This window comes from Drepanopeziza brunnea (genome assembly GCF_022702325.1).
Source record: "Drepanopeziza brunnea f. sp. 'multigermtubi' strain 214-2 chromosome Unknown ctg11, whole genome shotgun sequence".
Lineage (NCBI taxonomy): Eukaryota > Fungi > Ascomycota > Leotiomycetes > Helotiales > Drepanopezizaceae > Drepanopeziza > Drepanopeziza brunnea.
Window position 1 is genome coordinate 1,909,431 of NW_027094074.1, and position 21,109 is coordinate 1,930,539.

Consider the following 21,109-nt stretch of genomic DNA (forward strand, 5'->3'; position numbering starts at 1 on the left):
AAACCACGGCGCGCAAGTTTCATTCAAGTGAGTTCCGATCGATAGCTACTAGCATTATCGTATTGCCAATACCTTTAGTAATCGTTGAAATCGAGCCATTGCTATACGGAGTACGCGTTCAAGATAGTCGTTTATAAAAGCTCGTCTTTTGGTCAAAAGACCGTCCGGAGACCACTTTAGGACCGTCCTTGCCTAGCCGTCCTATGACCGTCCTATGGCCGTCCCCGAACATGAAGCCGTTCCCGAAGACTTGGATCAGTAAGCAAGTAGGTCGAATATGCTCTTTCGGCTCCCCTTCTTTCCTACCTCCTCCCTTCTCGCCACTTTTACTTTGCGATGTTTTTTTTAAAGTGATCATCATCGAAGCTAATAAAATTGCACGGGGTTTAGATGGCCAAAGATATTTTTCGTATTTTTATACTGGTATTTTAATAGAGAGTTTGGGTTTTGAAATAGTCCAAAAAATAGCATTACCGAAGATTCTTTGGACTGTGCACACGTGTCAAAACTACTCCGTCTATGAGCGAGGGCTCACATAGTCTACGGTGCAAGTACAGTCGATGGGATAGAGAGATATGATCTCGTAGAACATCCAAGATAAAAAAAGTTTGCTATATTCGTATGATAAGTCTTCAAGGTAATACGTATCGATCCGAAGTTCGAACCACTGAATAAGCATGTAACGCAAGACTGTAAATAGTATGCTCTTCGAAAGGCTCAAACGTCGTTCGAGGGAGAAAAAAAACTTGCTAGGCAATTCTTTCGAGTGACCATTTGTGTAGCTAGCTTCCGCGGCGGATTCAAGGCGTTCTTTTGTTTGCAAACCTCAGGATTGTCAGGAAACGGCTTTCGTTTAGCTACACGTCAATCCTATCCCGCGCGTTTGAACCCCGTTTTCAAAGCCTTTTCACCACAACTACAAGTAGTTGTATATCCGCGGATTCCCAAAGGCAAAGAAAGATTCGTATATAGTGAGGTAGGTAAGTAGCGCCAACCGATTCGTCTACTTTGTATGATGAAAAAAGGAGATTCGAGAACCTAGCTGAGAGCCTGCAGGTAAACAGGCAGCGCACTGACTAATTATTCCCTGTTCCTTAAGGACTTACGTACTACGTAGTTCTTGACTTGGAGATGAGATATCCGATACCTACGTATACCCTTTTGGAGGGGGTGGCCCGGGTGGCTGGGGGGGCGATTGGTTCCCATTTCATTTATTTCTTTTTTCATGCGTCAAACACTCGAAACCTCTTCGCCGCTGTAAACCGCGCTGTTTCCTTGATGAAATGCTCAGGACATCCGTTGGAGAAGAGGAAGAAGAAAAAGAAGAAAGTCTCTGGATAGGAAGCTGGGGTTCGGATCTCGAGCTGTGCGGAGGGGGCTCGCGATTAGGGCCCAACTCTTCAGTCCCATGTTTCTTTACCCCTGTACTATACCGGTACTGTACAGAAGGCCGCGATCGCACGGGGGCTCGGCATATCGTACCCTGAATCTTAGTGTAGCGCTTGGACTCGCGAAATTACTTGGGTACTCAAGGGGGTGTGCAACGTTGGTTCCAACGCTGGTTTTCCAAATAATCGCCTGGGGTCGCCCTTCTTCTTTACCTCTCTGCAACACAGACTTTTGTATTTCGAATCTAATAATAGTCCTCGCTGTTTGTCATAACTTCCTCATCTAAAAAGATCTGTGCATAGCTCTATTTTGTATCCTTACAAAATCGAGCTGTGCCGCTGCGTAATTATTATATGCCCCACCATGTCTTAAGAAAGGATTGCTTCAGACCCTGAAGCAATGGGACTGGAGAGTCAAGACCTTGGGTTAAGAGGTTAAGGTTAAGGTTACAACACTAGCTGCGTGATTAAGTAAGATCTCTTATTTGCAAAGAATTAGGCCTTTACTTCCTTACTCCGTGTAGAGGTCATCCTTTTATTTATTTACCTTAAACGCTTCCCCATACTCTAAAAAGCGCATCCCAAGCGGCGCTGGTGCTCAGCAGGTATTTCTTTCATTGTGAATGATACTACTACGATGAATGAGCAAGTACAACTACTACTGGTAGGTGGCGGTAATAGTGAGAGTGTTGATTGCTTGAACTGTTGATGCGCTTGGCATTTGTCGTCATTTCATCCATATAGAGCGGTAGCGAAATTCGACGTTCGAGGAAAAAGCAATTCTACTATATTCGAGGCATGGGAAACAACCGCTTTGGGATGCCCCGAGCCAATAGAAGCCGGTAAGGATATGGTGACAGGGGGTCTTTTGATTGTGTTGAAGGGTATTAGAGCTTCAAGAAATTCAAGAGGACGTGGGGAGGTATAAAGGGGAGGTGGGCCCTTCAATTGGTCATGCCCTCTCCATCGATTGTCTTCACTCTCGTTTTTATTTACTCTCGTTTACCAACATGGTTACATTCACTTCTCTCTTTGCTGCCGCGGCAGCTGTTGCCGGTGTCCTTGCCGCGCCGAGTATTGAGGTCGCAGAGAGGGCTCCCAGTGTCCTCATGGAGCGTTCAGGCACTCCCAGCTCCCAAGGAATGCACGACGGTTTCTTCTACTCGTGGTGGACGGACGGCGGCGCTTCTGCCGTCTACGAAAACCTCCCCGGCGGAACATACACGGTGAGCTGGAAAGACGGTGGGAATCTCGTCGGAGGAAAGGGCTACAAGCCCGGAACGCCCAGGTACATAATAGCCCCGATTCGTTCAAAAGCCCACCCAAACAGACATATACTTTCATATTTGAAAAAAAAAAAAAAAAAAAAAAAAAAAAAAAACCGTCGGGCGGACGCAGACTCACCTTCTTTTCCTCCCAGAAATATCACCTACTGCGGCGAATACAATTACGAGGGCAACAGCTACCTCGCCGTCTATGGCTGGACCACGGACCCCCTGATCGAGTACTACATCGTGGAGAACTTCGGAACGTACAACCCCTCCTCGGGAGCGACGAAGAAGGGCACCGTCGAGGCGGACGGCGACATTTACGACATCTACGTGAGCCTCCGGACCGACAAGCCTTCCATCCAGGGCACGGCGACCTTTCAGCAGTACTGGTCGGTCCGCCGCACGAAGCGCACCGGCGGGAACGTCAACACCCAGATTCACTTCGATGCGTGGGCGGATGCGGGGATGAAACTGGGCTCGAATTTCGACTACCAGATCGTGGCTACCGAGGGCTACTTTAGCAGTGGATCTTCCACCATCACCGTCTTTTGAGAGAGGGTTGCTTGCTGAGGCCGTTGCATGTGAGGTGCTTCTTGAACCCGTGTATTTGCATTATCACGGGAATTTGGTAGATACATTTTTTAATAGGGCTGGCTCCCAACAATGCACGATACTTTTGCCTCTCGCTTCTTGTATTAGTTGTCAGCTTGAGCCGGGCAGGTTCAATCCAACGCAATCGTCATGGTGCCTAACTCCAGCCTCGAACTGATTATACCTACGTAGCCAGTAGTACTCGAGATGATCAAGTTCGCTCAAGATAAGATATGCCTGCCCCCCTCCAAGAAAAAAAGGTAAAAGCTAGGACTGACTTACCATGCACCAACAGAGAGACGCAGCGAGCGATAATCACGAATAGCCGAGTCAAAAAAGGGCTCCAAAATCAAGGGGCTGCACAGCAGAACATTTCAGCTCCACCCCTCGCTAAAGATTTTATACATAAAACACTACTTGTCAAAACTATCTTCTGCGGAGTTCCATGACCTCCTTCTCTTGCTGCTTATGGCGCCGGCTCAAAACCTCTTCCCGCCACTCCTGCATCCATTCCAGCACAAACGCCAGCTCCTCCTTCTGCGCATCCCGCACCGGCAATGGCGGCAACAAGTGCGGCGGGTGATTCACCGTCTCATTCGGAAACAGCCCATTCTCATCCCAATGATGGACCGCGCCCGCAATCAGCTTGAACGGCTCACTAATGCTATCCGTCCGATTGAGCGCCGTCGTATTGAAAGGAGATGCGTGGGGAGTGGCCGGTCTCCAGGGATCTTGCTCGCCGTCGATGATGGCTAGGCGTGGGTAGGAGATGTCGAAGCCGCCATACTTGTTGATGGCCTCTACGTCGGGAGGAGTGGTGATGTTGAATGCGTATTTGCAGATCAGTGAGTTGTATTCGAGATCACTGGTGCGAGAGATAAGGGGCAGGGTATCTTCGGGGGATCCAGAACCAGTTTGCAGGTAACCCCACTGAGTGCAATACTGAAAAGGCCAAGATCGCCACTTTTGGTCAATACCGTCCTGAGCGTAGAAGGTCTCGTTGTGCTGACTGAAGTAGGAGTCCTGGTCTCCTTGGCAAGCGTCGACTGTGTAATCGGCAAGCCATCCGATCATGTTCAAAATTGGGGTGGTCAGATTAGCGACCTCGAATTCGTATCCACCGATTTTGATCAGATCTTCCACGGTACCCTTGAGGCCCTCTGGCTGTGAGTAGATGACCTCCTTGGAAGTCAAGTTTCCGCAATACGTGTCAAAGGTACCGTCGTTGAGCTCGGGATCCCAGTTCCTCCCTTGCCACCTATTTATACCATTAGAAAGGACTGCGGCAAAGTCGTTATCGTAGGTGACGTTTGGCAGACCAAAAGCACCCTTGAGAATGCTAGTTGTGTCTGAGTTATTCTTGCCAATAAGGATGTTGTCTACGACGTGAATGATTTTCTGCTGGTATGCAATGCACTCCTGGTCAGCGTAAACACGGACAGGCTCGAAATAAGCCCAATAATCCCAGATAGCTTCCGTCACTCCACTTGAGGAAATGGCACCTGTTTCGACTTAGCTCGAGAACTCCAAGCATAGCGGTAGACATACCCCAAAATACGTCCGGATAGAGCTTCCTCAAGAATGCAACAAAAGCACCAGCATAGCTCCCACCATACGTGATATATGCAACATTTGGTGCCGTAAGGTCCTTGTCTTCCAAGCCAGCAAACACAACATTCTTCGCGAAGTACGCCTGATCCGCCATTGCTTGGTCTGTAGTCAAGAAACGCATTGCCTCCGTACTCAAGTTTGATACTGGCAAACTGGTTCCGTAGTATCGATGCTCAATCACAACTCCGATACCATTCGTAGCCACAGCTAGTTGGTGCAGCAATCCCTTCTGCAGGAACGGCAATCGTCCTACTCCACTTGTCTCTCCAGACTGTAGGATAATCACAGGCCCTCCCTCCTTGTAATAAGTAGCATCGAACCAGTATCGTAGGTCAAACATGCCATCCGAATGTGGCTCGTAGAGGGAGTCATTGTGGAAGTGGTCGATGGGGACGGAGAGATTGTACTCTGGATAGAGAGCAGAGTCTCTATCTTCAGATTTGCTGAGCGACCATGCGGGGATAGTCGTTCTCTGGGAGGTTCAATTAGCCATCATGTCTGTATTCTGGGTAGAAGGTCGACATACCCAGGCCTTGTCCTCAATAGCTCTCATGGGCGCCGCTGCCCACGAGGCAGTTGCAAGCGCCAGCAGCGCGCAGACAGCGTTGAGTTTCTTGACCATCTTGCAACTTTAATTTATCTTCTGCAAGCTATTCAAAGGATCGGTGACTCTGTATAGCAAGTCAGTGCGGCAATTGTTCATGTCCCCACAGGTACCACCTGCAGGGTCCCGCGGATCCTACTCACCTTTAAAGACTCACCTGATAAGGATTCCGACCTCTACGCCAACACCTCTAAAAACAGCTTCGTTGGGTGAAGCATATTATAGCTGCCCACGTTGCCCGGAGTCGTGACCCACCTTCTTGAGCTCCCCCAACAATCATTTTCCTGCCCCAAGCAGAAGGTCGGTTGAGGCGACATGACGCTGTTTTCCAGGGCTTAGCTAAGAGCTTAGCGCCCCTGGGCATGCTTATCTAGGTGCCTGTGCCAAGAGACCTGCTTCTTCGAGTCTGGTGCCCGGATCGGCACTGCAGGCGCCTGGCAGCGGTGAAAATACAGTAGTATTGCAAATGAGTCTCTCATCGAAATTCTCATGATCAACTCCCACATGCGTTGTAATGTGAAAGTCCCCTCAACAAAGTAAGTAAACAGAGCTCTATCACGCCGAGCAACCGGGAAGACAATTTGACAAAGGACACAATAATCTGCGGTATATGATAAAGATCCGATCCATGCTTTCCGAGAACGAATTAGCAAGATAACGCACCAGCGGGAATTTACGTAGTATATCCTCAAAAGCCTCGCTAAACATCAACAATCGCCCGACTCCGACCGTACCCAGCCCCAAATGCAATCCATACCAGCTGGACCAATTTTTCAATCCCACTTTTCTTAAGACTGGTGCACTGCTCCTCCCCATACCCAAGCTGGTCCAGAGTACCTTTCTGCCCGCTTTCAAAAGACGCGGCCTCAAACAGGGCTTTCTCCATCGCTGGTGATTCAACAATGAATGCCTTCGTCCTCTCTATTTCTACCACATTCCCAGAAACCTGCTTCATCAGATCCTTTATTACAAACCCCTTCCTAAGCGGACTGTTCTCCCTTGGTTAGCTAACGGTATACACAGCTTTGAATCTGTCACCGAACTTGCTTTCAAGCTCTTCAAAATCTTTCCCGAAGTAGATATCAGCGTCGGAGTCGACACCACGGGAAGCCTTTGCTTGTTCTCTGGAGGAGGGGATAATGAGGAAGGGGGAGGTGAAATTGCAAACGTTAATGAACAAGAGCCGATATCTCGCTAAAGCACCCCCCAGGTTTGGTGAGGAATCAGGGGTCTGTGTGCCCCACGCGAGCTTGGGCCCCATGATGTCCGTCACCTGACTCTTGGAATGTCAACAACGGCTTTCGACTATCTATCTACAGAATAAAGTACTCATCACCCTTATCACTTCATTCCTATATCTTTTCGCTTCATTCCCATATCTTTTCACTTCATCCTGCAATAGGATCATAACAAACACTTTAAGAGAGCAACGACACGATGCCGTCTCTCCAAACCCTCACCTATTACGCCAGCTCGCTCCTCGCCCAACTCCCCCTCCTCTCTACCAAACCCCCCCAACCACCAGCTTCTTCCATCGACAGCCCTCGACCCTTAACCTCCTACTCACCACCGCCATCCTTCTTCCCCCCGCCCTCTTCGAGCTTCATACACCACTGCCCCATCGACTCCCCAACCTCCTGCCACAACAGCACCGCCTATCCGGACACCTGCTGCTTCGTCTACCCCGGCGGCCAGATCCTGCTAACCCAGTTCTGGGATACGGGGCCCAGCATCGGGCCAGCCGATAGCTGGACTCTGCATGGACTGTGGCCGGATCTGTGCGATGGATCATACCCTACATTCTGCACCGAGGCGCCAATGTACCACAACATCTCCGCGATCCTCGCTGCCGCGGACGAGCGGCAGCAGCGGCGGCCAACGGAGCGCCGCCGCGTGGGGGAAGAAGCCGAAGGCGGCCTGCTGGATTACATGAAGGAGTACTGGCTCCCGAACCGGGGCAGCGCGGACCACTTCTGGGAGCATGAGTGGAACAAACACGGGACCTGCGTGAATACGCTCTCGCCGTCGTGCTTCTCCCCCTCCTCTTCCTCCTCGTCCTCGTCCTCCAGCGTCGAGGAGACCGGAACCGAGACGTATACCCCCGGCGACGAAGTGCACGCCTATTTCTCGCGCGCCGTCGCCCTTTTCCGCACGCTGGACACTTACACTGCGCTCGCGGCCCACGGCATCGTGCCGAGCTGGACGGCGCGATACCGGCGCGCGGACATCCTCGACGCGCTGAGGACGGTAACGGGCCAGGAGGTGGTGATTGGTTGTCGCGGTCGGGTGCTGAATCAGGCGTGGTATAGCTTTAATGTGAAGGGTAGTTTGCAGGAGGGCGAGTTCGTGCCGAGTGCGCCGGTCGGGAAAGCGGGGAGGGGAGGCTGTCCCGAGTGGGGGGTTAGGTACCTACCGAAATAGAGAGAAGGGTGGAGTGGTGGACGGGCGAGGCGAGGATTGAATACATATAACTACTAACCGCCGTCGGTCGGCAGAGTAGCGTTGAGACAAGGGAAGAGTTGGATGACATTGATAAATGGTTATATTCTTAACTTGGATAAACAAACGTCCCTGGAAAGAGATTGAGACACCCAGCTAATTATAAAGCGAGTGAAACCTGAGGATTTCCTGGCTTGATCTTTTTGACATCTATGGATTTGATCTGGTCCTGGGCTCTGAGTCTGAGTCTGACGTAGCTATCGAGGCTAATTGATGGTACCGGTGATGCGAAGAAATAAGGAAATGGACCTGCCATCTAAGAAGCTCGGCTATCTTAATGACCAATCAGATATGTGAAACGAGCGTGAGTGAGAGTGAGCTAGCTTCATTTAAAACATCCATGTGGCGGCCTCGCTTAATGTCGAATATCAATCAATAATCGATAGTCAACAATCGCAATACCAGCGCACACATCGTGAAGTGCTTTCTCCTATTCCCAGACCTACCCTCGATTTAATGTTCAAAGAAAGTAGAGAATGCTGTGAAGACCTTTGGGCCTGTGACCCCTCCAGCCCTCCGGTTCCTGATTTATGCAGCCACAAAATCCCCATCAGTTATACACCCGTGACTCGCGTCACCCACAACCCGCTGGTACTTCGCCAGCGTGCCCTTCGTGTACTTCAACGGCTTCGGCACAAACTCCTTCCGCCGAACAGCCAGCTCGCTCTCCTCGACCATCAAATCCAGCACCCGCTTCTCGGCATCAATCACTATCTCGTCGCCGTCGCGTACCAGTCCCAGCGGTCCGCCTTCCTGAGCCTCGGGAACGATGTGGCCGATCAGAAAGCCGTGGCTTCCGCCGCTAAAACGCCCGTCTGTGATGAGCGCAACGTCGTTGCCGAGGCCGGCTCCCATGATGGCCGATGAGGGCTTCAGCATCTCAGGCATGCCGGGCCCACCCTTGGGACCCTCATAGCGGATCACGACGACGGTCTTCTCGCCCTTCTTGATCTCACCGCGCTCCAGTGCTTCAATGAAGAGGTCTTCGGCATCGTAGCACTTGGCTTTCCCGACGAAGCGCGTGCCTTCCTTGCCGGTAATCTTGCCTACGGAGCCGCCTGGTGCGAGAGAGCCGCGCAGAATCTGGATGTGCCCGGTGGGCTTGATAGGGTTGGAGAAGGGACGGATGATATCCTGGTCCGAGGGGAAGTCGGGGACCTTCTCCAGGTTCTGGGCCAGTGTCTCGCCTGTGACGGTCATGCCGGAGCCGTCGATGACGCCCTCTTTGAGAAGGAATTTGAGCATGGAAGCTGTACCGCCGATTTGGAATAGATCGTGCATGATATACTTTCCGGACGGCTTGAGGTCTGCGAGGAAGGGCGTGCGATCCGATACGGCTTGGAAGTCCTCGATAGTGAGTTTCACACCAACGGAGTCGGCAATGGCGATCAAGTGCAGCACGGCGTTTGTAGAGCCTCCAGTGATGTTTACGACGATCATGGCATTCTCGAAGGCTTTGCGGGTCATGATATCGCGTGGTCGAATATCTTCTTGGAGCAGCTTCTTGATGGCACCACCGGCTGCGAGGCATTCGAGGTATTTGGCCTGGGATTGAGCAGGGTTGGAAGAGGAGCCAGGGAGTGACATGCCCATCACTTCAATGGCCGTAGCCATAGTATTGGCGGTGTACATGCCTCCGCAGGCTCCTTCACCGGGACATGCGTTGTGGATGATGTCGTCTCTGACCTCCTCCGTAATCTCGCCAGTGATGAACTGACCGTAGGCTTGGAAAGCAGAGACAATGTCAATCGGTGCATTGTTCTGTGTTTTTGAGCATCCAGGCTTGATAGAGCCTCCGTAGACCATCAAAGCAGGGCGGTTGACTCTGCCCATAGCCATCATGACACCTGGCATATTCTTGTCGCATCCGGGAATAGAGATATTGGCGTCGTACCATTGCCCACCCATCACAGTCTCGATACTGTCTGCAATCAAGTCTCTCGATTGCAAGGAATACCGCATACCCTTTGTCCCCATAGACATGCCGTCCGAGACTCCGATGGTGTTGAATTGGTATCCGACCAAGCCCGCCCTTTCTACGCCCTCCTTCACGCGGTGGTTGAGATCCAGGAGGTGCATGTTGCACGGGTTCCCGGTGTACCATACCGAAGAGATTCCAACCTGGGCTTTGTTCCTCCTCTCGTCTGTGAGGCCGGTCGCGTAGAGCATGGCCTGGGAAGCTCCTTGGGATTTCGGCTGGGTAATGGTAGCGGAGACCTTATTGAGTTTTGGCTCGTCATCGTGGGAGGATCTTCGAGAGGAGGATGTTGAGATTGAGCGGCTGTGCGAATATTAGGAGGGAATTCAGGTGGGAAAGGTATTCCTACATATATCGTGAAGTTATTCTGGATGTTGTGATGAATGAGACATTCGCCCTTGTCCGTAGCTGTGGGAGCAACATCTTGGCCATGCGGTTCAATGACGTCGCTCTCCTTTTCCCTTGTGCCCGTATGCCGAGGTATGCTTTCAAATGATGCGATGCAGTCCCAGCTTTCGCTTCCGACCGGCAATGTAACGTCTTTAGCTCAGACGTAGGACGTTGGGTCGAGGGTATAAGAGGAGAGGTTTTAGGGGAATCAAAATTTTTGTCTTTGACTTTTGGTCTTCGAGCTCGCATCAGCGTCAACAGATGGACCCATAATTCCATGACCCATTGACCACTCAGCATCTGAGACTTAGTAATTATTAGCGCCGCTACCGAGGCTGCCTTATGTAAGATGCCAATATCAGGACCAAGAACTGATCTGAGCGGGATCGGGAGCCAGGCGCTGCTTGACCTGCTACCGGTAGACCCAAGCGGGGTGAAGCGAGGAAGTGGGGAGGAAAGTCGAGATGTGCATGTGCAACTCACTCTTCCTCCTCGGCTGGCTGGCTGGCTGGCTGGCTGGCTGGCTGACTGACTATCTTCTCTGAAGGGCCAGAGTTGTCCGAGACTTCAGTGACAGACTACATAAACCCATTGCATTCCCTATTCTTGGGATTTCATAAAACCAAAGTCCGCCCATCCATCCATCCATCCATCTGTCTGTCTATTCAAGCATCGCTTCGCAAGTCAACCAAACAAACCAGCTTCGCCGAACCAATCCAGCTCCATCACAAGATCCCCAAACACCATGGCCGCTCCCGCCGAAGTCACGCTCAAGGACCTCTCGGGTCAGTGGGTTATGGTCAGTCGCTAGCTCTCTCACTCGCCCCCTTCTTTGGGCATATCGATTAACCCGACTAACATTTCTCCAGAACAAAACCCTCTCGGACGACCCCGACGAGGTCCTCGCCTTGCAAGGCATGGGCTGGTTGACCCGCAAAGCAATTGCCATCGCAACCCTCACGCTGCACGCCAAGCAGTACACCGACGACGTACATAACCAATCTCAGTCCTCACACCTCCCTCTATGCCCACTCAAAGAGCAATAACCCAGCTAACCATTTTCCTCTCCCTGTCCAGGCCTCCATCGTCCATATCGACATCGATCAAACCACCACCGGCGGCATCAAAGGCACTACAGAGCTCCGAACCCTCGACTGGACGGAGCGCACGCACGAGGATCACGTCTTCGGCATGTTGATGGGCCGCAACCGCTGGTCCTCGTTCCAAGAGATCGACGACGCGTACCTGAAGGAGGGTTGGCTGGAGGGTGATGAGGAGAAGGCCGGCCCGGACGGAGAGCGGCACGTCGAGAGCTTCGTGCGGAATGAGAAGAATGGGTGGAAAGCACAACAGATCTGGGGTTTTGCCATCGTGGAGGGCAAGAGATATCATACGAGACGGGTTGTGGTTACTAAGGGGGATAAGGTCTTGAAGATTAGATTGGTTTATGATTGGCAGGGAAAGTAATAGATGGATATATTACACTAGGATATTACACTAGGAGAGAAGGTCGGGGGAGAGGCCATGAGTTCTGGAGCGCTTGGTATGACAAAAGGGACAAGGGCAAACGAAGTCCTGGATAGGCATGTAAGAAGGTTGTTAATAGAAACGATAATGTATTTCCTCGTCATTCGCTTCGAAAGATATCTGATGTGTTTACCAAAGGTAGACAGATATGTACCGTGTGTCTGTTTAGATAGCGTTCGACCTCGAAGGTTTGCGACGAAGTTCCCAGGTATCCTTTCGTTGTATGTGAGTGCCATGTTTAAACCCCGAATACAGACGGTAAAAGTAATAGTAGAAATATATGGCGGGTAGAAGCCTAGGTATAATGCATAATTTGGCTCGAGGCTCTGATGTTCAAGGATCTGAGATTTGAAGGGACCTGCCACTCCGTATGCCAAGAATGGTCGAAGAGCAGGCCTGCAGCAGACCCAGTATAGGCGTGGCATTTAGGCTGCGATGGATGACAGGACATGTGCTCATAATCCTTCGGGTGTAGTGCTGCTCTGAATTTGCTGTCGCGATTTCTGATCAGACGTACCTGAAGCGAGCACTCGTTCTCGTATTGCACCACCTTTTCCTGGAAGCCTAGCAGCTCTCCATCGCGACCATGTCCGATCTTCAACCATCGTGGACATTTGCAGCGCCACAATAGTCAGGTCGAGAGATATGTATAAGCAGACGAGAGCAGTGGAAGTGGTCTGAACGCACAGGAGAGCAGGCTTCAGAAGACTTGCAGTCTCGTTGATAACAAGATGTGCCACTGCATCGGCGTCGAGTCAGGGCAAAGTGATCTGCATGGAATCCTTCGAGAGCTGATTGGTTTGAGAGGGTACATTTGGTGACTATCGAGGGGAAGGATGGAAGAGGGCGTAGGTATATATAGGTAGATATGTGTACGATGTGATAAGTATTCGCAGTCGAGAGGGCGCGGTCGCGTCGTACTCCCAAAAGGCCTGACGATGCCAACACGGACAATGGATCAAGTGGAGCGGCTCAGGGATAACTTGGCGTGTTGCCGGGGCCCACATCTTTGTCATGAATATATATTCCAGGAGGTTCGCGTTGATCGGTGTCGTGGCAGGAGTGCTCCGGCGCGTCGCGTCGCGTTGATCGAGATTAGATTTGTTTTGGCTCGGCCCTTTAGTTGGAGTTTGATGTTTGAAATGAATATGAACTGACCAATCATGCAGAGAAAACCCCGGTAGCCTGAACAAAGATGACGCTAAACCGTATTTGGTCTTGAACACCCAAATCCCAGATCACAGCCCGCCGGCCCGCGCAAGTACTTAACCAGCCCTTCGCCCCGCCCTTCTCTTCAACACCCGTTACACTCCATCATCATCTCCATCCCAAAACAACTTCGACGACGCGTTATTTCATCACCATCAACACCTTCTACATCGTCACTCACCCACAAACACCTTCATCATGACTGGACGTGAGTATTCTCTCCCTCGTCGCGTGTGCTGAGTTTATCATCATCGTCGCCTCATCGTTGATTCCCGTCGCGGTTTCGGTGATTGATTCTCCATGCTTCGCGCTGTCGCTCCTTTACTGCAGATGATTGCTGCCGCACATCACCATTCTATTATCATCATCGCGCCTGAACCTCAAACATACTGACATGTCACAGGCGGAAAGGGCGGAAAGGGTCTCGGCAAGGGCGGAGCCAAGCGTCACCGCAAGATTCTTCGTGACAACATCCAAGGTATCACAAAGCCTGCTATCAGACGTCTTGCGCGTCGTGGTGGTGTCAAGCGTATTTCTGCCAGTGAGTTTATCCTTTCGATACGGTCTGCCCTACAGTCGCTAACAGCTTCCAGTGATCTACGAGGAGACCCGTGGTGTTCTGAAGACTTTCCTCGAGGGTGTCATTCGCGATGCTGTCACCTACACGTAGGATACCTTCCCTTCACTGTGTATGATTTTTGTGCTGATCATCGAATAGTGAGCACGCAAAGAGAAAGACGGTCACATCCCTGGATGTCGTCTACGCCCTCAAGCGTCAAGGCCGTACCCTCTACGGTTTCGGTGGTTAAGCACCTTAACATTTCTTCTACATCTTCACCTCCTCCCCTTCGATCATCACCCTCGGATACGTCTGTCGACTGGCACATTTGGGCATATGATACTTCTGATAGTCTTTCGAGACGGTCTAGCATGCTGTTTACGGCAGGGTTTCGCTCATCACTCCATATCGGCGTTCCTCATCCGACTTCGAAAGGATTCAATCTGATTCCTTCCTACCTCTGCATACCTTTTGATAGTCTTCGGACGGTCTAGCAGCTTGTTTACGAGCGGGGTGGCTCTGGTGTTCTGGTTGGGACTTGGCTCGCAGGTTGGACTGGCAGGTATTGATAGGAGGTTTCTTTTTCCAGCGCCTTCTACATTTGCTGTTGGTTTGAGGAGTTTGGGTCGATTCTCAAGGTCTGGACGGCGCTCCAGGAGGTTTGCGATGAGCGCCTTGCGTTGTGCATATGAATAATTGGCCCTAGGCCCGACTGATACCATGTGTTTCCGTTTTCCTACAAATTGGTGAAGTGCCCCTTGGTGCATATTGACCTTCTCTTGATATCGAGACGCGACGTATTGATCCAACCCTTCCAGTTGCGGTTGCACCATCGGAATGGGTGCCTAACAAGAGCACACATACTCTACAACATGGAGTATATCAATACAGATTTTATTTCGTGACAGCCCACTATACTTACTCATCCATCCACACATCCTGTCCTTTCCAAAAGTACCCAGCCGCTCCAATATACATCGAGCTTTCAAGTCTATAGCTATCCCGTTTATATTTCATCTTCCAATCTTCTCATAGTTGCATTCTGGTTTCTGTTTTAGATGTAGATGTATACGTAGATGTAAAGTGAGAGACGTTCGGAACTTGTCTGGTTTGTCCCTCACGCTCATCTATCTAACCCAGCCTGTTTTAGAAGGGATACTGCCTAGTGATAAAGTTGCTGGCGTCGTTTTGACAGAGGACATGCGTTAGGCTCAGGAGTAGAGTTACCGAGGACTGTAGAGTGAAAGGTAACGTTCTTAAACATTTGCATTGGGGATCTGCAAGGAATGCTATCGCTGCTCGTACTCCGTAACCACGAGGCGGTGGTATCTCTAAACAAAAAGGTCATCATACATCGTCATTCCGTTTACTTTCTCCTCCTTGACCATGCGTCCACGAACGCCACTTTGTCCTTCAGAGTCAGTCCTACTCTCTTGACTCTACCGAGTCGCGCTAAGGCTTCTCCCAATTTATCCAGCACCTTCTTCTCGTCTGCGTTCATTTCTTCTTGCTGTTCACCGACACTCACCAACGTATCTGTACTACTCATTATGGTGGAATCTTCTCCTAGCGTGTCCAAGAAATTAGTCAGGTAGCGATCACGATTATCGGTCGCTTCGTCGGTGGGTTTGGATGTATTGTAAACAACTTCCGCGATGCGGACTCGGATACAGTGTGTCGGCTGCGAAAGGAGGTTCCATATAAACGCCCAGTACTGTCTCGGTACGGGCGTCGTGATGTCCGGAGGCGAGTATCGAAGACTGATGGGGAAGATCTTGGTTCTTGAGGGCGTAGTCAGCAGACTTGGACTGAACGGGAGTATTCCCTTTCCGTTTGTTGTCGTACATTCTGGGAAGACCACGATCACTCTCTTCGGATGCTCCGCAACCAAGGTCTTCAAATCCGTCATCTTGGCGCCCTCCGGTGGGAACTCATGTGGTCGTGAGAGGGCTCTCAGGATTGCGCCAAGCAGCGAGACATACTGCACTTGTCGGGTGTGCGGATAGGAGATAGTGAAGATGGGATCAAAGATGGCGGCTAAATACAGCGAGTCGATGGGAGAGGTGAACGAAGATGCGATGATATCCGCCGGCTGGGGCACACGACCCTCGTGCTTCTTCGCCAGCGAGCCCTTCTTGACGCCGTCGATCTGCAGGTCAATCCACCATATACCCGGTATGCCCAGGATCATCCAGAGGAAGGCCTTCTTGAATAGTGAGCCGAGGGGGAACCACTGCAGGAACAGAAAGTAGGTTGCGGCGACGGTGACAAAGAAGGGCAGCTTGAAGAGGAACAGGAAGACGTGGGCGGGAAAGTAGATGCCGGCGGGCGTGGAGGCGACGGGGAAGAAGGGAGCGATTCCAGATCCTACACGTGCGTTCGTGCATGAGTATATATGTATGTATGTAGGTAGGATACTTATACCCTGCGCATGCGGAACTGGGACTGGGGCTGGGATGGGATGGGCACGGGGACTTGCCTCGATCACGGAACTGGGAGTATTTCTCCATACTGGAGGGATGTTGGCGTTGGTATTGGTGTTGGTGTTGGTGTTGATATTGAAGCTTTTGTTTTGATTCGGTTTGGTATGATTTGTGATGTTTGCGCTGGACAAAGGGTATGCGGCGGAAGACTAGAGAGAGGTTTGGCTGGCTGGCTGTTTATCTATCTATGGTCGTCGCATGGCCGGGACATCTGGTTTGTGTTGGGAAAAAGAAATCGGAAAGTTGGAGTCAAATAGTCCAAATCAAATAACGGTGAGCAGTTGCTGCTTGCATTGCATTATTGCCCGGGTAGCTGTAAGGGAATTTGTTGTTTGGAGCTTAGCATGTGAACGTGAAGGGACTCAGGAGTGATGGATGGGCTGGTGGTGGGTTGGTGGTTGGTGGATGGAATGGAACGGAATTACTTTATCGCGGGGGCTAGCAGTGACAGTGTCTAGGGAGGTCAGCTGATCTGATCAGCATCAGCCACTACGAGCCACACCCACCGCCACGGCCACAGCCAAAACCACAGCCACAGCGTTACCCTGTCCCCAGTGTGAATATCAACACTGCGAAAAGTAAACAAGCCCTCCCGCCCACTTGACGAAGATTTGCCCACCTCAATCCCATCCTCCTCTTCCTCCTCCTCCTCCACCTCCACATCGCCCTCCGCTATCCATAGCTATCTATAGCTGGTTACCTACCTACCTACTTACCTAGCCTGCATCGCCATTGCTCCATCACAACCATCACCGCGGCCATCATACATGCCGTGAATTCCATCAATCGCGACTGCGACGCCGCTCTGCATCATGGAATACACCGAAGAGAACGCGGTATGATGCAACACCACAACACACGTTCCATCCACACACTTTGCATGCACACTGATTGACTGACGAATGTCCCAAGCAGCAGCGGAGATCTCAATTGAAGCAGCCCAGTCGAATCCCACACATCGGTCTCGCTGAGATCTCCGAGTCGCAAGGCAATGCGCGAGCAGTATCGTCCAAGTTGGCTCAGCCCACACTGAAGCACAGACTGGGGGGAGTCTACGAGCCTGAGCCGAAGCGAAAAACTCTGGCAGAGAAGGCAGGAGAGTTCCCCAAGCCGTCGGTCGCAGCTCCAACTGTGAGACCTCTGGTAAAGACAACAAGCTTAGCTGGCGCGGGAGTAAGTTATTTCTTTTGATATCACATATCCCCCACTCCTCCCAATGGACCAGAATGCCGTCTTCAAACACGCAAGTCCCGATTCCTGGCGCCAGGGTTGCCTTGCTGGAATACGACCACCGGGCTTTCTCTGCAGGCCTCCACGCGTGGTGCCTCGCATTGGGCAGTCCATATCTACGGCATCTGCAGAGAAATGGTCAACGAAGATACACTTGCCCTTGATTACAGCACGGCGCCGTGGACGCAGAGCTTATGTTCAATTCATCGAGCGGCTTCATTGGCGGCTTCCCAGGCGACTTAGATTATCCCACGACATCGAGCACGAATTGAACACTGTGACTGTCATGCAAGAATTTCCAAGGTATCGCACTAACGTCAGTCGCAGAGGTCGATACACAATCGCAACCCTTCGAACTCGTCCTCTTCATTCACATCACGAACACCCTCCGCCGCCTCCTCCCGAAACACATCAAATGGCAGCTTCTCGAGTAGTGTTGGCCCTAATGGTCGGCCGAAATCATCCTACGCCGGTGGCCGATCAAATTTCAGTCAGTCTACACGAGCTGCAACCGTCCTCCCTCGGTCTACAACATCCATGGATGTCCACTCTTCCGAGGACGATACCTCTTCTCACGAAAGCCGCCAGGGTACGAAGATTTTAACCACTATACCTTCTTTCGTTCAGTCTCCCCAAGTACATGCAAGCCTCCTGATGAGGAAGCTAAGACAGCCACAACCCACGCAAGCATTGAGACATGCCGAGTCTTCTGCAAATATCCGGGACGTCTCTGTCAGCACGGCCTTGAGTAGGCTATGTATCGACGGTGAAGTCAAGTCCAAGGATATGTCTGAGTATCAAGCGAACTCTACCAGAATGAGGCCTCCAAAGCGGCTAGGTCTTGGCCACAAGTCTTCGATACGGGGGTTGAGAATCGACAGTACCGAGAATGCCCTGATGCTTTTCCAGCCTCTGGAAGAGAGCTCAGAGGCTCCGGTGTCGCCTTCTCATATCCCTAAACTCTCAAGATCAGACCCATTCATGGACCCTGTTACTCCTCGCAGAACCCCCAAACCTTCTCCCCAAAAGACTCCATTTTTGACAAAAGATTCTAATGTGCCTGGCTTTACAGCGTGGGATGTAGATGATCGCGTTGCCCGCATGGAGGGAATGGTCTCCGGAATATTCTCCGAGATTGAGCAAAGGGTCTCAAAAACGACATTGGAAAAGAACGCTTTCGAAGAGGCTGTAACACTTTTCAAGGCAAGAAGTAAGTCGTCTAGGTATTGCGTGGATTGCCTCGACCAAGTGCTAATCGCATTTGCATTCCAGTTGCTGAACTTGAACTCGTCCGAACAGAACTGTCGTCCTCCAACGCCTCTCTCCAAGGCGACCTCAATGAAATGAGATCGAAGGTGGACTCGCTCCACCAGGATCTACTTGCTGCCAACGCCAGTCTTAGCGAGCAGCTGAGAGCCCATCGCATTGAGCTGGATGACGCGAACCGGGAGAGTCGAATCACGCTGGACCAGATGAAACGGGAAAAGACGGACGAGATCGATAGCTTACTGCGGGCGCACAGAGACCAAATGCGCGAAATGGAGCACCGAGCTACTGTGGAAGTCGATGATAAAATCCGGGAGATGGAGCGGCGAAACAATTCCACTCTCGAAGAGGAGAGGAGTCGGAGGCTCCGTGAAGTGCAGGACTTGGAATCAAGAATCACATCCGAAAGTCTCAATCTGGAACTGGAGCTGAAAAAGAAGGATCGGGAGATTCAAAATATGAGAGGCGAGCTTGAGGATGTTAAAGCAGAGTTGGACCGGGAGCAAGCCCTGAAGGACAGCGCTCACGGTGAGGTCGCGATAATGAAGGAGACGCTCCTGAAGACCGGCATCGAATCGGCGTCGGCAATCCATACTCTAGAGAGTACCGTGGCAAGTCTCCGGGCCCGGATACACTTCCTCGAATCTGGGTCCAAGGCACAGTCCGACAGCTTCGTTGAGATGGAGAGAAGACTCCAGGAGGCCTTGGACTCGGCCGAGGAATCGAAGAAGAAGCTAATCAAGGAAGAGACTCTACGTCGCATTCTTTTCAATCAAGTGCAGGAGCTGAAGGGAAACATCCGAGTCATGTGCCGAGTCCGACCAGTATCCAGCAACGGGGCCGACGAAGGATCAGCAGCCAAGATTACTTACCCCGATGTTGAAAAGGAATCAAAGGAGCTTGAGATAATTGGGAAAGAGGAGAGGAGCAGTCTAGGAACCATTACGAGGAAAAACCATTCGTTTACATTCGACCGAGTGTTTGGACCAGAAAGTCAGAACCAGGAGGTCTTCGAAGAGATTTCACAGCTTGTCCAAAGTGCTTTGGATGGGTATAACGTCTGCATATTCTGCTATGGCCAAACGGGATCTGGGAAGACCCACACAATGTCGTCGGCTGATGGTATGATTCCTCGAGCTACCCATCAAATATACGAAACGGCGACAAATCTCAAGGGGAAGGGATGGACGTACACCATGGAGGGCAGTTTCGTAGAAGTCTACAACGAGGAAATTCATGATCTTTTGGGGAGCTCGAAGGACTTCGACAAGAAAAAGCACGAGATTCGGCACGACGACCAGAAAAAGCAGACCACCATCACGGGTCTGAAGATTGTACCTCTGGATTCTCCGAACGCTGTCGAAGCACTGCTCAAGCAGGCCGACAACAACAGAAGTGTTGCTGCCACTAAATCTAACGAGAGATCATCACGTTCTCATTCTGTCTTCATCCTCAAGCTCGTCGGGCGGAACAGTACGACCAATGAGACGTCCGAAGGTACACTCAATCTTGTCGATCTGGCCGGCTCGGAGAGACTCAAGCAATCAGGGGCAGAGGGCGACAGGATGAAGGAGACGCAGAACATCAACAAAAGTTTGAGCTGTCTTGGGGATGTCATTGGAGCTTTGGGTCAAGGCAAGGAGGGTGCTCATATTCCGTATAGGAACTCCAAGGTATGTGATCCCAAAAGCGGTGAACCATTCACATACTAACTATCCTAGTTGACATACCTGCTTCAATATTCCTTGGGAGGTAATTCAAAGACACTCATGTTTGTGATGGCTAGTCCGCTGGAAGCTCATCTGAGCGAGACACTTACGAGTCTGAAGTTTGCTACCAAGGTATGCCGTAGCTCACTCCCTTTCCGCGAAGCTCATGCTAATTCTCTTCAGGTACATAATACCCATATCGGTACAGCGAAAAAGTCGACGAAGGTCCGAGAACGCAGCAGCGATTGATAGGAAGCGATTTGGCCTTGTCTTTTCTTTTCTTCTTAGATTTGGCGTCCGAGCATTGGGAAAGGGGTCAATCCTGCTCACATATCACTACTTGTGGGTTCTTGGAGTTGTTTCGGAGTTTTGTTGGATTCTGTCCTCTCGAGACAATAAAGGATACTTGCCTATGTTGTATACATAGGTCGGGTTAGTGAGTGTTGGATCAGTGATTGGCTGATGCTGATTGAGAAAATGGAAGAGAGGTGCTACGATAACGATGAAGTAGAGATGATTGCTCAAATCTTCTGTAGCCAATGTCGGGTAAGTGAGAGAGTGTTTCCATTCCCTCTTCCACGATACCGACCAATCCAGCAATCGATATATCAATATATCTATCTACGAAGCTGCCGAGCCATTCAGAGCAGCATAGGGTAAAGTACTCTCAATGCGACTTGTCTTAACTCCTGAAACGTTTCGACGCCAATCCCCAACCCTCGAGTGCATAAGATGGAGAGGAAAGGAGGAGGAGACAAAGGCCCGAGCTCGGCCCGCCTAATGATTGATTAATG

The 21,109-nt window shown here is 51.0% G+C and overlaps 9 protein-coding genes across 9 annotated transcripts; 5 read left to right on the forward strand and 4 right to left on the reverse strand.

Annotated features, from left to right (window-relative positions):
* Nucleotides 1–2,398: 2,398 nt before the first annotated feature.
* On the forward strand, nucleotides 2,399–3,211 carry L3040_006670 (uncharacterized protein; the record flags this gene model as incomplete). Its single annotated transcript, XM_007292239.1, has 2 exons — nucleotides 2,399–2,676; nucleotides 2,809–3,211. The coding sequence occupies 2 exons, from the start codon at nucleotides 2,399–2,401 to the stop codon at nucleotides 3,209–3,211; spliced, it is 681 nt and encodes a 226-aa protein (XP_007292301.1).
* A 465-nt stretch (nucleotides 3,212–3,676) lies between these two features.
* Nucleotides 3,677–5,483, reverse strand: L3040_006671 (uncharacterized protein; the record flags this gene model as incomplete). The annotated part of the gene is made up of 3 exons (XM_007292240.1): nucleotides 3,677–4,752; nucleotides 4,799–5,333; nucleotides 5,388–5,483. 3 exons carry the CDS (start codon nucleotides 5,481–5,483, stop codon nucleotides 3,677–3,679), a joined length of 1,707 nt encoding a protein of 568 aa, XP_007292302.1.
* Nucleotides 5,484–6,902: 1,419 nt separating this feature from the next.
* On the forward strand, nucleotides 6,903–7,886 carry L3040_006672 (uncharacterized protein; the record flags this gene model as incomplete). The annotated part of the gene is made up of 1 exon (XM_007292241.1): nucleotides 6,903–7,886. The coding sequence occupies one exon, from the start codon at nucleotides 6,903–6,905 to the stop codon at nucleotides 7,884–7,886; it is 984 nt and encodes a 327-aa protein (XP_007292303.1).
* Nucleotides 7,887–8,492: 606 nt separating this feature from the next.
* L3040_006673 (uncharacterized protein) lies at nucleotides 8,493–10,365 on the reverse strand (the record flags this gene model as incomplete). Its single annotated transcript, XM_007292242.1, has 2 exons — nucleotides 8,493–10,245; nucleotides 10,292–10,365. The coding sequence occupies 2 exons, from the start codon at nucleotides 10,363–10,365 to the stop codon at nucleotides 8,493–8,495; spliced, it is 1,827 nt and encodes a 608-aa protein (XP_007292304.1).
* A 712-nt stretch (nucleotides 10,366–11,077) lies between these two features.
* Nucleotides 11,078–11,799, forward strand: L3040_006674 (uncharacterized protein; the record flags this gene model as incomplete). Its single annotated transcript, XM_007292243.1, has 3 exons — nucleotides 11,078–11,131; nucleotides 11,202–11,321; nucleotides 11,410–11,799. The coding sequence occupies 3 exons, from the start codon at nucleotides 11,078–11,080 to the stop codon at nucleotides 11,797–11,799; spliced, it is 564 nt and encodes a 187-aa protein (XP_007292305.1).
* Nucleotides 11,800–11,959: 160 nt separating this feature from the next.
* L3040_006675 (uncharacterized protein) lies at nucleotides 11,960–12,866 on the reverse strand (the record flags this gene model as incomplete). Its single annotated transcript, XM_066154199.1, has 3 exons — nucleotides 11,960–12,072; nucleotides 12,377–12,598; nucleotides 12,812–12,866. 3 exons carry the CDS (start codon nucleotides 12,864–12,866, stop codon nucleotides 11,960–11,962), a joined length of 390 nt encoding a protein of 129 aa, XP_066011175.1.
* A 400-nt stretch (nucleotides 12,867–13,266) lies between these two features.
* L3040_006676 (uncharacterized protein) lies at nucleotides 13,267–13,877 on the forward strand (the record flags this gene model as incomplete). The annotated part of the gene is made up of 4 exons (XM_007292244.1): nucleotides 13,267–13,276; nucleotides 13,472–13,609; nucleotides 13,662–13,734; nucleotides 13,787–13,877. The coding sequence occupies 4 exons, from the start codon at nucleotides 13,267–13,269 to the stop codon at nucleotides 13,875–13,877; spliced, it is 312 nt and encodes a 103-aa protein (XP_007292306.1).
* Nucleotides 13,878–14,993: 1,116 nt separating this feature from the next.
* L3040_006677 (uncharacterized protein) lies at nucleotides 14,994–16,137 on the reverse strand (the record flags this gene model as incomplete). Its single annotated transcript, XM_066154200.1, has 2 exons — nucleotides 14,994–15,994; nucleotides 16,107–16,137. 2 exons carry the CDS (start codon nucleotides 16,135–16,137, stop codon nucleotides 14,994–14,996), a joined length of 1,032 nt encoding a protein of 343 aa, XP_066011176.1.
* A 785-nt stretch (nucleotides 16,138–16,922) lies between these two features.
* On the forward strand, nucleotides 16,923–20,564 carry L3040_006678 (uncharacterized protein; the record flags this gene model as incomplete). The annotated part of the gene is made up of 6 exons (XM_066154201.1): nucleotides 16,923–16,946; nucleotides 17,026–17,283; nucleotides 17,668–18,550; nucleotides 18,613–20,279; nucleotides 20,328–20,447; nucleotides 20,499–20,564. The coding sequence occupies 6 exons, from the start codon at nucleotides 16,923–16,925 to the stop codon at nucleotides 20,562–20,564; spliced, it is 3,018 nt and encodes a 1,005-aa protein (XP_066011177.1).
* Nucleotides 20,565–21,109: the final 545 nt, after the last annotated feature.